The sequence below is a fragment of the Crassostrea angulata genome, chromosome 4 (assembly GCF_025612915.1).
Source record: "Crassostrea angulata isolate pt1a10 chromosome 4, ASM2561291v2, whole genome shotgun sequence".
In the NCBI taxonomy this organism is placed as follows: domain Eukaryota; kingdom Metazoa; phylum Mollusca; class Bivalvia; order Ostreida; family Ostreidae; genus Magallana; species Magallana angulata.
In genome coordinates, this window is record NC_069114.1 from 36334768 (window position 1) to 36350780 (window position 16013).

At 31.6% G+C, this 16013-nt stretch overlaps 1 protein-coding gene across 1 annotated transcript; it reads left to right on the forward strand.

Moving 5' to 3' along the window:
- The first annotated feature begins 10 nt into the window (after positions 1–10).
- LOC128181630 (uncharacterized) lies at positions 11–10803 on the forward strand. The gene is made up of 6 exons (XM_052850103.1): positions 11–67; positions 4704–4766; positions 8652–8856; positions 9056–9402; positions 9516–9703; positions 9927–10803. The coding sequence occupies exons 1-6, from the start codon at positions 61–63 to the stop codon at positions 10056–10058; spliced, it is 942 nt and encodes a 313-aa protein (XP_052706063.1). The 5' UTR covers positions 11–60; the 3' UTR covers positions 10059–10803.
- The last annotated feature ends 5210 nt before the right edge of the window (positions 10804–16013 follow it).

Genomic DNA, 16013 nt, shown 5'->3' on the forward strand with positions numbered 1-16013 from the left:
CCAATTTATGTTTCTACTTTCGTTATAAAGAGTGACAACGAACTAACATAGTTTTTAAGCATGACCGGTAAGATTTCAAATTGTTTTTGATGAATTCATTTTTCATAACTAAAAGAACATTACATTGATATTCAAATTATTAGATTTTATATTAAATTGTTTACTTTTATTTTTAAATAAGTATGAAAAATTCTACTAATACTTTTAAAGTTTGAACACTGGGAATAAACTTTTTAAGATATATTAGTGTATCATACCTCTGTAGATATTTTCTATTTAAAAGTACAGCAAATATACATGCTATTTTATCTAACCGTGATAAAGTCTCCGTGATAACTGTCCATGTTGAATAGTCATCAAAACTACTCACCGTCGGCATTCGATTTCTCTCGTTTTTAAAGTCGGAACACCTCTAATGTTAAAGTCAATGTCCGATAACTCTGTTTGATTTAATCTTTAATAATAATTATTTAATTAGATAACTGTTATACGTATAGTATACAAATAGGACTTTTGCCACAGTAGACATGTACTAATCAGCTGGCTCGATAGTTTGCGACTGTACAGTAGACGTTATCTGGTGTTTCGATCGATCGATAGACCAAAAGATACATGTATTTAAACTATTACTTTAACAGTCCAAGATCTGCAGGTAGACATTCTTAACGGTGACACCCTGGCAATATTTAAGCATTGAATTGCTTTTATTTATCACTGCATTTACATATTTATTATATATGATATGATTTATTTACATAGTTATTACATATAAGTTCTTTGTCAGGGATACGAATAATTGACGGAACAGCCATAAAATATGCTGTTAAGTGTGTAGTATGGTACCCGAAACTTTGCCGATTTTTTTTTAATCGAAAATGAATGAATTTACGATCAAATATTTACCAAAAGTACATATCAAAATAGTTAGGTAAGATTTATTTAATCGTACAAAAATAAATTTATTCATTTCCGGTTGGTCGAAAAAAGTAATCAGTGCGGGAGTTTACAAATACGAGTTTTCGTTTTCCAACAATATTTTGTAATATTTAAATTATCAAACAGGAAAATTTAAAATTTATCTATAGTCAACAAAAATCGTTCAAAAGTTAGCATATCATAACAAGAGTGGAAAAAATAAGTTTGATTACAAATAATATTATGTATAACGTTACAAATACATTTTGTTGATCAAACGGTAACCATTGCGAATAAAAGGCATTTGAATTTTTATTTTTTGAACAATTCCTCCTTTTGTCAATTTCAGACCTAACGGATGACTGATGGTTTAGTCATTCTCTGATAAAATACACCCACCTATTGCGCAGAACTTAAAGATGTTATAACGTAAATATTTGAGAAGGCTGGAGTTAAAAACTGGCTTCTAGAGATCAAATATTGAAATATAAATTTCCAAAGAACTGTCTCTATCTTTTTTTCGAGTGACAACAAAAAATAATAAAGGGAAAGTAAATATATACTGATACATGCACGAGCCCCCCCCCCCCCCCCCACACACACACACACTCACTTTACAGACTATACAGGATATTGATATTAGGAAATTGTGAAGCGACATAGTGATATATTTTTTTTTTTATTGTTGTTCGTCAAGATTTTCAGACGGTCTGCTTCCCCCTCTATTTTCAAAATACGATATTTGCGCTAGCCCGTTGAGCTGCATTCGTTTAAAATGTCATGCTTTCATGTAAATAAAAATACAGGAAGATGGTCATCAGATCAGGCAGCCGTACCTGTCATGCAGAATGTTTAACTACTGACAACCGTTTCAATTGAAAACAGATTCGTTGTATTACAAGTAAATAGATATTGCCAGCGTTGTAATGAGATCTCATTGCTTTATGATATAGATTTCATCGGTTTTAGAATTTGTTTTCGGTTTAAAAACAAAAATATTTTTCTTTTAAAGCCTTTGAGAAGACTGTTTATACATATTTGTCCTTATTTGTGGTTGTTCGTTTGACTTTTTTTACCTTTATTACTTTTATCATTTATCTCATTTACATTACATACGTACCATCTATAGCACACAAATATATATGGCAAAGCGTGAGAGAATATGAAAGCTTACTCAAATTTGAATAGAAATGCACGGGAACCAAATTAATATTGATTAGCCATGCACATCAAAAATGTATTTTAAATAAACATTTCAAGAAAATTTAAGAATGGAATGAACTATTTAAGGGATGAATTTAACTTTGACGTATGTTATACGATTTAACATAACTTGGGGAAGTTTATTCTTTATAGACCGCGAAGCCACGCGCTTTGCCGTCAGCAACTGCATTTACTATTGGCAGATGGTACAAATAAACGCGATCGTCAAATCTTCCTAGTATTATTTAAGTATTACAGCATCCCTAATTGCACACTGCCAACAACAACCGATTATACGAGGCAAAATTAAAACGTCTCTTAAACCATTTGTTAACCCTGGTTACATAACGATATACCTTCTCCAATGAAGAGATAACTTGTGTTATTAACGATAACTCAAAGTTAAGGATTACGTTTACTCAGGGGCGAAAAAAAATCCACTAATAGGAGCGAAAAACTACTTATTCTACATTGTAGCCCCACTATTGTGGTGCTATTTTTCACTTTCAAATAACTAGGTCAATGACCTACTTTTTCTGCTAGTGACCTCTGAATGTTTTTTGAAAAAATTGTCAAAATTTGTCAAAATTATATACCATTTTCAAGGTTTTCTTTATTTTGTAATTATTAGAAATGATAAAACAATTTGTAGGTTGGGAAATAATAAAATACGAGTAGCTTTACTAATTTTATATTTGAATGAATCGTTTGAAGCTCATATTTTAAGTTTAATTTAGTCCGAATTTCCTCTATCAATTTCCAAAATTGTACCCATTTTTGACCGAGTTTTACAAAAAACTGACTAATAGGAGCTCCAAACCATGGATTGCCTTAAACTGTTTTTATTGTCTGTGTAATGAAGTTCTTTTTGGATTTTGTGGAGGTGATAGCGAAAACGACAAACAGTAAAATAAACAAAACAAAATGAATTTATTTATCAACAAAACAAATTAAAATAATAGAATATGAAGAGATTCACACTCACAAACACACACTCTCACTCTCTCACTAAGAAAGAAAATATAACTTTAAAAAGTTAATCAATCGACACTGACAATGAAACAACAGTGAATTAATCTTTAACACATTCAATTGTCAGTATATATATATATATGAAACAAATGCTTTAAACGTTGGCTAAATATAGCTATAACAGTATGTAAAGGAATAAACTAACAAATCAAAATTACCAATACTGTTATATGTAATTTCACAGAAAAAGTAAATTGGAATGGTATCTGTAATCAAACAATCAACTTTTATCACTAGGTAAACTGATAAATCATTTAATCATTGAATAGAATTGAAAGTTTGGCTTCAAATAAATGCAAAAGCCACCCTAAAATAGTCACCACTGGGCCTCCATAGCACACAAAACACATAAACAGAACGTTCCGTATCCAGTCCCGGACTCGAAGGTCTCTCACTGGAAACTATCCACACAGGGCCTCCTGACAATAAACGTTCAAACACGAGCTCCCGTGCGTCCCACTTGCGTCACGCGTCGCTCCGTCAACTGCCCTCAGTCAAAGTCCTGCCCCACAAATGCTACGCACCACTGACCCACCGGCTTTAACGATATAACTATCCCTGCACTAACAATAATAACCTATTCTAAAACCTATAGACATACTCATTTATACAACGAAAATAACAAAGACCACACCCTCGTAAATATACCATGAAACTGAGAAAATATATACAAAAACTTACCGGCTGGAGAAAATCAAATGCCCAAACAGATTTACAGTAATTTAAGGCTACCCGTCTACCAGACTTCGCCAAAATTAACAAACTGGAGGACGATTTCAACAACGTGGCCGCACACTTGACAAGCAGCCACTGCTCTAACTCACCAAACCGGTTATACTAAAAATAGCCCTAATACCGAACACTCTCGATTAACAAATATGGAACACAACTTGGTCCAAAACTACAACTATTTACACAAACAAATACAAAACTGACATAAACTGAATACAACTTCATCACAGTCTGTATTATGTTGACATTAACATTATATAAGGTCAATGATCAAAATTTCGAGATATTTTATGTTGAATCGATTTTATGCATTTTAAAGATTTTTCCGATCGCGTGCCAGCCAGTGATATAAATTTATAGATGAGTAAATACAAACATAAATTATGTAAAATGATATGAAAAAACATATAGACACTTAACTTTTGCAATAACGTTGCAACAGAAAGTTTTTAAGAGAAAATAAGAAAATGAAAAATTAGTCCGAATTTCCTCTGTTTCAATATTAATCTACCTTTGTCGAAGATATCTTCCTTAGATAAACAAATCATCAATATCAATATCAATATTTGTTAATAGCGCTGTTATTTTGTGTTTTTAAAACAACTTTGGACTTCAGATATTGAACTTTGTAAAAATATTCTTTGAAATCTCAAACCCTGAGTAAACGTAATCCTTAACAGCAGCTGCAAATTAAAATGCGTGTAATTCTTACGTAAATGAAACTGCTGAGAGAGTACAAAAACTGTTCAACAAAAAATGATCATACCATGCAGGGAAATGATGAGGTATGTTTAGGATGACAAAATATGTTATACTTGTAGAGACAAATCCTGAAAATGAAACAAAAGTGGATGAATATCAGGGATCACTGGCAAATTCGAAAGGTAAAGACAAACCGAGTGATGTGTCTGTATGTACCAAGAGACATGACATTTAAAATACCTTTTTTGCTTCAGAGTTTGAAGGCTTGTATTTAATGCTTAAATTTATAATTATCCCCTCGCGCAACTTGTTGCGAGCGGGATATAGCATCGCTGCTGTGCGTGTGTGTGTTTGTATGTATGTGCGTCCATTGTCATCTCTTTAGCAAAATTCCAAGTAAACCCTCTCATGAATATTCATCAAACTTTGTACACTTCTTTGGCAAGGTAAAAGGACAAATTTTAATAATTTCCAAGTCATTTGATTAAATATTTTTCCCAAATTATCGTAAAAAACGAAGTTAAAACAGAAATATTATGTACAACTTGACAATAGACATTTTCGGTACTTTTATGTACGACTTGAAGTAAATCGCTACCGTATGCAGTTCAAATCAACAATTTGACATTTTTTGGGATTTAAATCTAGTAAAGGTAAAAAAGAACAGTTTGAAGTATTGGTGAGTTTGATGTTTGCCCATAGTTAAAAGTTGAAGCGGGCAAGAGATTAATGTCGTCCGATTTACATCGAAACGAACAGTTGACTTTCGGACAAATTCTCCCGTATTACTTACAATAGAACTAATCCAAAATTCAAAAGAGACCTTGACAGATATCGCACATTTTTCACGCGAAAATTGTTTTATATTAATAATAGATGCATATCTACTACTATGGGTTGACATACGACAAGCAATTAGAATTACCCATCAGAGCAGACTACCGATGGCTAGATCTTCAGCTACGTTTCATAATGTGTACGGATCGTTAATGTATGCTTATTTAAAAATGAATGTCACTAAATTATTAAACTTTAAAGCACATGTGTTGAGTTTCTGCTAGGAATAGGAAAACTACAACCACGTAATTGTAACCCCCCCCCCCCCCATATTTATACACCATAAAGCTTGGGAATTTGGATAAAAATCAAAATAGATATTATGAATACAAAGTGGTTTTAAAAAATACTTGTGTCATTTTTATATTGATCTGATAAATGAAAATGTATTTTCCTAAATAATGCATTTCTCCCTACAATAAGTCATGTTTCGAGGGGATGCTCCGTTTAGCGGTTCCCAAGTGTGTGATTTTATAATTCATTAAAAGCATTAGGTAAATTAAAATGCTCCATACTAACAAAAATATTCTTTTTTTAAGCTGTCGATCATTCACATCTTTTGTGATCATGTTCAAAACATCAAAAACTAAACAGTGTTCATTCAGGTGATTTTTCTAATATGTTTTAATAAACTTGTACGTTAGTATACATAGGTTTTTTTTTTTTTACATGATATGATAATCAATGCATCATTATTTGATCATTTGATTCTTTATTTGATCATTCCAAAGATTAGTAGACAAGTTGGAAAATTATGGGTGCATTTAGTAAATACTTGACGGAGTCTTCTGGCTATCCAGAGTTACTAATATGTTAAAAATTACATTCAAAATACAAAACGTACACAGAAGATTGATTAAATTGAAAAAAAAATTGAATGGTATCAATCCTATACATTCTGTTCAAAGTTTTTTTTATTCTTTAATACCAATATTGAAAGCATTCAAGTTAAATGTGACTTAATAACTGTGTAAGAATTTCCGCGTGAGTATTCCATAGAAATTCATAATGTGTCCCTAATTAAACCTAAACACTCGTATTTTTCTTGGTATTTATCTTGTTTTGTCACTTTCCAAGATTCAGCATAATATCTGAGGTCCCAAAACACTTTTCATTTAAATTTCCTGATTTGTGTGTTTGTGTGCTGATATTTGCTGATCTTAGAGATTTTTCTCAGCAGTGCATCATACACTCTTGTGGCTTGAGTTATTCGAGCTTCAAACCTGTCATCGAATCTTCTTCTGCAGAAATCTTACTTCCTTAGTAGACAAAGTATGGGACATTTCCAACATGTATTTCATTCATGGTGATAGATTTATAATATTTCTTGGTGAAATTCACGATCTTACTTTTGGTGACGTTGATGTCCTTGTAAATATTATCTGCCGTTTTTGATAGGTGTCTGTTTTCAAAGTCTGTGTTATCCTTGTACATATGTCAGATATAAATGTATCTGGCATTTAATTTTGACTAAAAAAAGTCTTCTAAGGTTTGGCGATTTACACTGTGAAAAGCTTTGGTATACCTCTACTCTAGAATTTTTCTAAACAATAGTGAAAAGCTGATGAGCGCATGATCTTTTTCAAAAAATCTGCTTGTTCTCTCTGCAGGAGGGGCTCTTTTTTCAGCGATTTTGATAATTGTCACTCTGCTTAGAACGTTCATGATGCCCGAGAGTAACACTGTACCTCTATAGTTGTAGTAGTTCAGAATGAGATCAATTCTTTCACGTCGGTGTCTTTACTTATTTTCATAGTTCCTGTAGAATATATGTATTTGTCAAGATGTACGATGTATTTAATCTTCAGACTTTAGAAGCTCTGTATTTATCTGTTCAGTACCTGCTGGTTTTCTACATTTTAGCTCTGTTATAGTCTATTTTATCTCTTATGGATTAGATGAAATTGTCTTAGTGTTTATGGTGTCAATAGCTGGTGTTATCAGTGCGTCGTTCTCTGGAGTATGTAAACTAAACAATTCTTCAAAATAATCTTTTCAGCTTTTAAGGATGTTTATTTTATAATAATATATTTCATTTTCTTTTTAATCTTTCATTGGTAAATTGTATGATATACTGGTAAACTTTCCCGTTGCATTCAAATTGCACATCTTGTTTTGCAACCAAACACAGAACGCTTTCATTTAATCATCGTAAACAATGTAATGGTCAATCAGATTGTGGTTTAATCATATTGGGAGTTCCATGTTGCAATATGGATATCTTTGTGCTTAAAAAAATCCGCCAATTATTTGGGGTTTTTTTTCTGGACGGAAAGTGATCAGCATATCTTCATTGCTCTCGCAGGTCACCTTTTCTCTATCTTGGTTGCTTATGTTCTTTTTATGGTATTTAGTCTAAATCAATTTTTAGGCGTTTATAGAAAAAGACTTTAGTGTTATCTTCTGAATCCACTGTTAGTACACAGCAAACTTATATAGTAAGTTTGAAAAATGAAAAATTGACACGTTTTAAATAAATTATTTTGCATGACCATCTCTTACTTTAATTATGGCTACATCTATTCTACAATGATCTATATATGGGGTATTGTGTCTTGACACAAGATAACTTGACAGGGTTATTCTCTCAATTCTTTTACCCGTCATACCTCCAATATATTGGATGGTATCAATCCTTCCATCATTCTGTTCTTAAGCATCATTTATACATGTATATTTTTTGACATGTAAAAGTTGCTAACCCTAAGAATCCTTAATACTAAGTAATCTCCAAGCCTCGCAGAACCGGTTTTCATTAGAGGATTGCCCTTTTCTTTGAATGTCAGCGTTCTAGGAATTTTGTGTGTATCTAAACATACAAAGAACATGAAAATCACAGGCCATTGCCTACATATCAGTTTATATAGTTATTATCTGAGAGAGAGAAAAATTTCGTGGCTCACCTAGGGACATATATTTCTTTAAAAAATAGAGTTGTCTTATTTAGCACTATCCATAAATCGATTAAAAGTAAATGTACGTAGAGTATATAATAAATTCTTAGAATAGTTAAACTTTATATTTATACTATCAATTTTTAAAGTTCAATTTCGTATTGTACAACAAACAAAAGTATTTACTAGTATATCAGCTCAAGAAAAATTATACAATGTTTTTGAAATACCATTTTTTACTTCTTTTAGAGACATCATTGTACGAAAAAAATATGACCAGTAAAATGATGGTGTGTTTTAGGTGAATACTCTGATATGATCGTTGAAAAATTTCAGAAGACGAAAGAAGGATAGAGGTTTGGAATGAACTGAAAGCTAATCTAAAAGAAATTAAAAAACCGAAGAATGTGCTTTTACTAGGCGAATATGGTACTGGTAAATCATCGTTCATAAACACCGTCATCACAGCATTGACGGGGAAATATAGATATTATGCGGACATTGGCTCTGGTAATCTGCACAGCACTACTAGATTACACAAGTGAGGAACCAGTACTTAAGAACACACACACACACACACACACACACACACACACACACACACACACACACACACACACACACACACACACACACACACACACACACACTTTGTCTCAAGTAATTACATTTCTTTGAAGTGCGAAAAAATGTCGAAAAGAGTGCATTGTTTTGATGACATTGTTTTCTTACATTTTTAGAATATCGTGCAAAGAGTATTGGAACCCTGAAAATGAAGAGGATAGAGCACTAAATCTTCCAAATTTTATCGACATCATCGGACTAGATGTTCAGCTGTCAAATCCATATGAAAGGGATACAGTGAACAGCCAGATTATGAATCTGATTCTCAACGGTAAACTATCAGAAGATACCGATCTTTTGGATTTGGGCATGAAATTGAAAGAAGGAAAGAAAATAGTGGAAAAATCGGAAGATGAGTCGCTTGTCATAGACATAATTGTTATTGTCGTATCATTGGAAGATGATAAAATTCCACACACCCTGCTCGATGAGATTTACGCAGAATCCAAGAAAAGATCAAGACGTAAATTATTTTTTATTCTGTTAAACAACTTTTTATCAAGATATGTCTTATTTTTACCCCAGATAATCCGGGTTTATACATTAAAAAACTAAAATTCTATTTTTTTTTTAAAGAATTCCCAGTTTTTGCCGTGTTGACAAAAAGTGATAAATGCAATGATCAAGAAAAGTTGGAAAAGAAGAAGAAATATATAGCTGAGGAAATCAGCATTGATGTTAGAAAAATTCTGATATGCAAAAATTACCATGCAGGTCAAAACCCAGATTCAAGAGATGTTGAAATATTAGAATTTTTGACAAAGGTACACAAATCTAGGTTTGAGTCAATTTTTTTTTTATAAATTTGATCATTTTAAGTTTAGATTTAATAAATTTTTTTGAATTAAGTGATACACAATAAGCTTTCTTATAAACACATAATTTAGATAATGTAAAATTGTCTCAGTGTGAATTCCTCCGAACTGAAGTCTTTTGTTTTATTACATGCATTGTATCCTACTTTTCCGAAACCTTTATATGCTTCAGCTTTGTGATCCTTGTTTGAAAGCTGTAAAACTACATAAAGTAGAAGTTGAGGAGGAACAAGCAACGCTACCGGATACAGTTGCTCCAACTTCGACTCCCATTCCACCTACAAATGGCTGTTCTCTAATGTAGTTTTATTTGGAATTTGTCATATTGTCCAAAAAGACTACTTTCGAAATAATTTTCAACAATTTTGAGAAAAATAAGAATTTATTAGTTTGAATTTTTAAAGCTTATATTGCCTACAATAACAAAAATGTTGAAAGTCAGATATTTTTTGGAGAATTGAGTTCTTTACACACCTGTTGTAAGACCCCTTCCTGACCAAAGGTGAAGGTTAATATTTAAACTTATTTTTTGTCAATATCACTTTTGGAATTATGTCAAACTTTACTGCGTATTTTGATAAAAATGTTCCAGAGACTAAAAAATTATAAAATAAGATATTCTACTTATTGAGAACTTGTCCCCCACTACATTGTATCTTTTTATATTTCTACAACTGCAAAGCAGCATATCCAAAGTTTTGTAAACTAAACATTTTTTCACAAGAATGTCTTCTTGAAAGAATTTTGAGAAATCTCGACATAGGAACATCCATTTTTTTCGTGAATTTTAATTGTGGCCGTTACGATGTACATGTATGAACAAGTATCACATGAATAATAATTTGTCAAATTTTGACCCCATAAATGTAGTAAAAATTAAGTCTTTAAATTTTTTGTTTTTTATTGTTTTTAGAAATAATGCAAACATCTTTATCAACATAGTTATTAGAAAAGCTAATATATGACCATTTGATAAGAGAGAAAAACTGATTAAAGTGATTTTTCACACAAATCAATGTATAGAATGGGCGCTTTAAAAAGCTTATTAAATGAAATTTGATAGGAAAATCTTATTTTAAAAAATTCTAAATAATATATAAATAATAATGCTTAAATAACGCTTAATCTGATAATAAGATGAGTTAATAAAGTGTTTGCTTTTATTCTAAAACATTTATGACTATTAGGGTTTTTTAGTTAAAACAGTAGGAGTCAGCTTTCTTATCATTATCTTTTCTTGTAGAATTGTACCTTTATCTAAAACTAACGACTGTATAATTGTTAGTAGGATTAAGTAATTTAAGAAGTGTTGCGAAGGACAGGGTATACATATTTTAATTTATTGTTGTATCAAGAAATGACAGGGTTCATAGTGGTTTGGTTTTCCTCTTAATTCATTACATAATTAGATAACTGCTACATAACTGGCTTGTCACAGCCAATCGTTTATAGCGACGTTGCTTTTTTATCCTTCGATGTCGGCTCCTCTTACCATTATGAGGCAGAAATCACCGAGCGCTGGCTTTTTAACCAACTTATTAGGAAAGTGAGCCAAAAATGTATAAAAATAGGACTCTAAATACTGGGACTGACACTGATCAACTGATTTGACCGTTTGCTACTGTATTGTCTTCACACAATAGTTTATTTAAAAATAAAACTTGGTGTTATGACATCTTTAAAGTTGTCTTTACACCAAACATATGTAGAAAGAAATTACACTAGACGTTATCTCGTGCTTCGATCAATTGATCGATCGACAGGGAGAGTTTTGCACTATTACTTTATCAGCTATGACCTACAGGTAGACATTATACATAGAGATTTTGATATTTTGAAACAATTAATTTTTATTCATCAACATCAACACTTAAATTATTCAAATTATATGCAAGCTTAATAGCTGTAATATCATTTCAAAAATTATTTAGACTTTCTGTGTGAATATTCCACCTAAAAAATCACCATGTGTCCCTAAACATACACACACAAGTGGCGTTTAACATGAATAACTTTATTTCCTTACTTAGTCCTACTCGTGCTGGTCAACACATAAGGCCGTCAACAGAGATTTTAATGCTGTTCTGTCGTGCTCTGTCTTATGTCTTGGTCATTTTTTTTGAACTGTCATTATATTTACCGGTAGTTGTTTTATTTTTTCCTACATTGGATTTCCTGTGGTTTTTCTCTTTTCTCTCTGTCCTCGTTGAAGGTATCGGCGATCGAATCGGTGTCATAAAACATAAAAGGGAAGTTTTCGTCTTTTTGACATCAGAGAAAAAAGCACAAGCATGGGAGGAATTGTTGAAGGACCAAAGGCACATTGCTTTCAAAACTCCTGTGGCATACATGCTAATATTTGCTGATCTTAAGAGATTTTTCTCGGCGGTTCATACACTCCGGTGGCTTTAGTTATCCGAGCATGCATACCTGACTTCGAATCCCTCCCTGTGGTGATCTTATTTTTGAACTAGACAAAGTATGTGGCATTTCCAATAGTTTTACCACTTAAAGTAATAGGTGAAAGATTTCCTGTTGAAATTCATGATCTTAGTTTTGGTGTAATTGATGTCCTGCGAAATATGTTCTGCTGTTTCTGACAGTTGTTTATTATTTAAAGTCTTTGTACTTCATGTATACATGTCAGTTATAAATTTATCTGGCATTCCTCAAAAACTGTAATTACTAGTTTATCGGCCCCAGAAAATTATTCATTGTTTTGTAATAACATTTTGTACTGCTTTTAGAGATATCATATTACTATGATATGATGAACAAACTAATAAAATGATGACGTCTGTTTTAGGTTAATACTTTGATATGTTCATATGAAATTTTTAATGAATGTAGACCATGTGTAATATGAATGCAAATTTATAACTACAGGTCTAAAATAACCTTCTTTGGAAGACGTTTTAGAGGTTTAAAAAAATATTTTCTGGATTGTGCACCATCTCTCCTTTGTGATTGGTAGAAAACACATGATGAGAAAATGTTTACATTTTTTCCCCCATTGATTGAAATGCTGTTCGGTGCAAAAAAGATAATTGTATGATAATTTAGTTTACCTACGACAATTTATTAAAAAGAGAGCAAACGAAAACATTATATAAATTAATGCTTTAACATGTAAAGCAATATTTTTATTCTATAATCTTATTCTATTATTGAATCTATAATAGTATTCTAATAGCTGTATGAAAGAGATTTGTTATTTTTCTTTTGTATTTCTATACAAATACTACCGATGAGAATTGATACGGAAAACAGATTTTGCAGAATACAGTGATATTAACTTTGTTTTACTAAAATAATACGACCCTACCTGAGATATTTATTTCCCTACTATACTAGATTTTATCAAACAACATTGGATTCCATGTTGATACTCAGTGTAAAAAAGATTCATATAAAAAAGAATCGAAATTTCTTTCATAACTTACTGCTGTTTAGAGGTTGCTGTAAGAACTGGATCGGTAAACACTTTTGAGCTGTTACGAGATCAATCAGATTGGTAAACATCTTTGTTTTATGCATGTGGGATGAAAAGCCTTTTTAACAAAATTGCAGCAAAAAGGCAAATTGTTATGAAAAATAAAAATGCATGAAAGCTGACTCATTGATAGGTAATTAAACATGTAAATATTTCATTATGGTTTAAATGTTAGATAAATTTGAGCAAAATCGATATTTATGCTTGCCAATAAAAATACTTAAGCGCCTACAGAGAATGGTTCCATCAAAAGATGAAGCACACCGGGTATAGGTTCAATAAATGTTATAAATGTACTTAATTAAGGAGATAGAATTTTAGGTTTCAATATCTTATTGAGTTAATAGTAATAACACCGACTAAGTAAAGTTGTCTTATATATACATGTATACGATGAATGAATTGAGCAATATAAGTTGCATTCATAAAAAATAGATGATATTTAAAAACTACATGAGACTGAAACATACGGTAACATTGAATAAAGTTTAAAAGGCGTTTGATTATATCCCAAGAAAATAAATTGTACTGTTGAATGTATAACATATATCAAAAATAAATTTTGTCACGGATGACAATAATGCAATTGCGATTATGACCAAATAAGAGTCTTCAATTACTTGTTTCAAATACAAATTTGATAATACAACTTTCAAAATCATACATTTTTTGGGGTCATTCAAATAGCAAATTATTATAATAAGATGAATTAAACTCACTGGAGCCCTTATTTCTTATATTCGTCCTGCGTTCGTTTACCTTCAATGCAATGGGCAAAAATATCAAAGTGTTATCAAGATGTGGTATCTAACTCAGCTCAGCTCAGCTAAGCCAAACTAGCAGCTTAGTCAAGCGCAATTGGAATTAACAATGAGAACCTAATGGCGATACCTTAAACAATTTTTAATTTGCAAAAACATCCTCTGTCTCATGTGTAGGCTTTGTAATATTTCATTAAGTTACTCTTGAGAAGAAATTCTTCCAAGAATTACTTTAATTGTTTTTATTTCCCCAATCATCTTCCTTATTTTAAGGTTCACATCCCTACTGTTTACATTCAAAATTGCAAGACATATTTTGCAAAAAGTGTTTCAAAAAAGTAATTGCGAACCGCATGGCATTAGGTCTTAGGTCAAATAAATATAATGACCAATAAAAAAAATATATCGACGTGTCTAAAAATTTAACAGTTGAAAACAATAAACATATGAACAGATCTAATACTTAAAGAAAAAAATGTTTGAACAGGTTGACATATTTGTATGAATAAAGTCTTCCGTTTCCAACGGAAGACCTAAATGTTTTCGTTCGGTTTCTTTTTTCCTATCTTTTTTTTTTCTTACAAAATTTGTGCAGGCGATTTCTCGGAAGTGGCTAAGCCGATTTTCATGAAACTTTCAGATCTAATAGATATTAATCCGAACTTAATATACCCCCTTTTAATTTGATAACGTCATTTCCGTTCTTGAGAAAATGACGTTTTAGCGATTTTCAGAGGGTCGGCTTGTCCAGAGATCTCCTCCTAAACGGTAAAAGATATTGAGTTCAATTATATTTGCTCAAAAGGCACTAAAGCTCGCCTGGTCCCGAAAATTGAGACTAAAAAAACGTCGTAATTTTTCATGGTTTTCTTAGTTTATCTCTTTTCTGAAAAATATTTTGTTAACACATGTAATGCAAAAAAAAGTTTATATTTACAAGACCTTTCAATTGATATCAATAAAAATGGGCTGGCCCCTCAAATTAGGGGACCAAAGGGCTCTAAAGTCTTTCATCTGTAGCCCTTTACTGAGGGATATTTTGTGAACAGTTAAAGAAGCAAATATGTTTATTATAGTTATGTATCCAAGCAATGTAATGATTTTATCATGTGTTATGTAATAAGGGGTTTTTAGGGGCCAAGAGTCCAGAATTTTGATCACATACATCTCAGAAAGGAAAAATATTTTGAAATGCAGTAAAGAAGAAAAGATGCTCAGAATGATGTATTTAATAATATGCAAGTTTCGAAATTTCGTTACACTGCCCCTATAAGGAGTGAAGGGATTGGCCCCTAAAATGTTCTTTCCCATGTATCTCAAGAACGGTAACGAATTTATAAACAGTTGTTGAACAAAATGTGTTGAGATTTAAATGACCTTTTATTTGAGATCAAGAAAAAAAAATTAGGGGACCAAAGTGCTCTAAAATCTTTTATCTGTAGCTCTTCACTGAGGGCAATTTAATGAAAGGCTATAGAAGCAAATATGTTTTATACAGTTATGTATCCAAGTAATGTAATGGTTTATTCATGTGTTATGTAAGAAGGATTTTTTAGGCGTCAAGAGTCCAAAACTATGACCACCTATATCTCAAAAAGGAAAATATTTTGAAATGCAGTATAGAAGAAAAGATGCTCAAAATGATGTACTTTACAAAATGCAACCTTCAAAATTTGGTTCAGCGGCTCCAATAAGGAGATAATGGACTGTCCCCTGAAACGTTGTTTTTCTCAGATATCTCAAGAACTTTGACGAATTTCTAAACACTTGTGGAACAAATTTTTATCCCTGAAACAAAATAGTATCTGGCCCTTAGAATGTAGACCTATTTTTCTATTCTAAATCATGTTTAGCTGTTAAATAGCAAAATCAAGATCGAACATATATCTCAAATTCTAAAATCAGACGGAATACCTCATCGTTGCTCGCAACGAGATCATGTCTAGTGGTTTTTTTTTCATTAGAAATGTCTTTTTGGGTCAGAGTCAGAACTTCTTTGTATAAA

Excerpts from the sequence above, each read along its gene's own strand:
- LOC128181630 (XM_052850103.1), top strand. Across the intron at positions 9,403-9,515 it reads ATCCAAGAAAAGATCAAGAC|AATTCCCAGTTTTTGCCGTG; the intron begins GTAAATTATTTT and ends TTTTTTTTAAAG. Across the intron at positions 9,704-9,926 it reads TATTAGAATTTTTGACAAAG|CTTTGTGATCCTTGTTTGAA; the intron begins GTACACAAATCT and ends TATATGCTTCAG.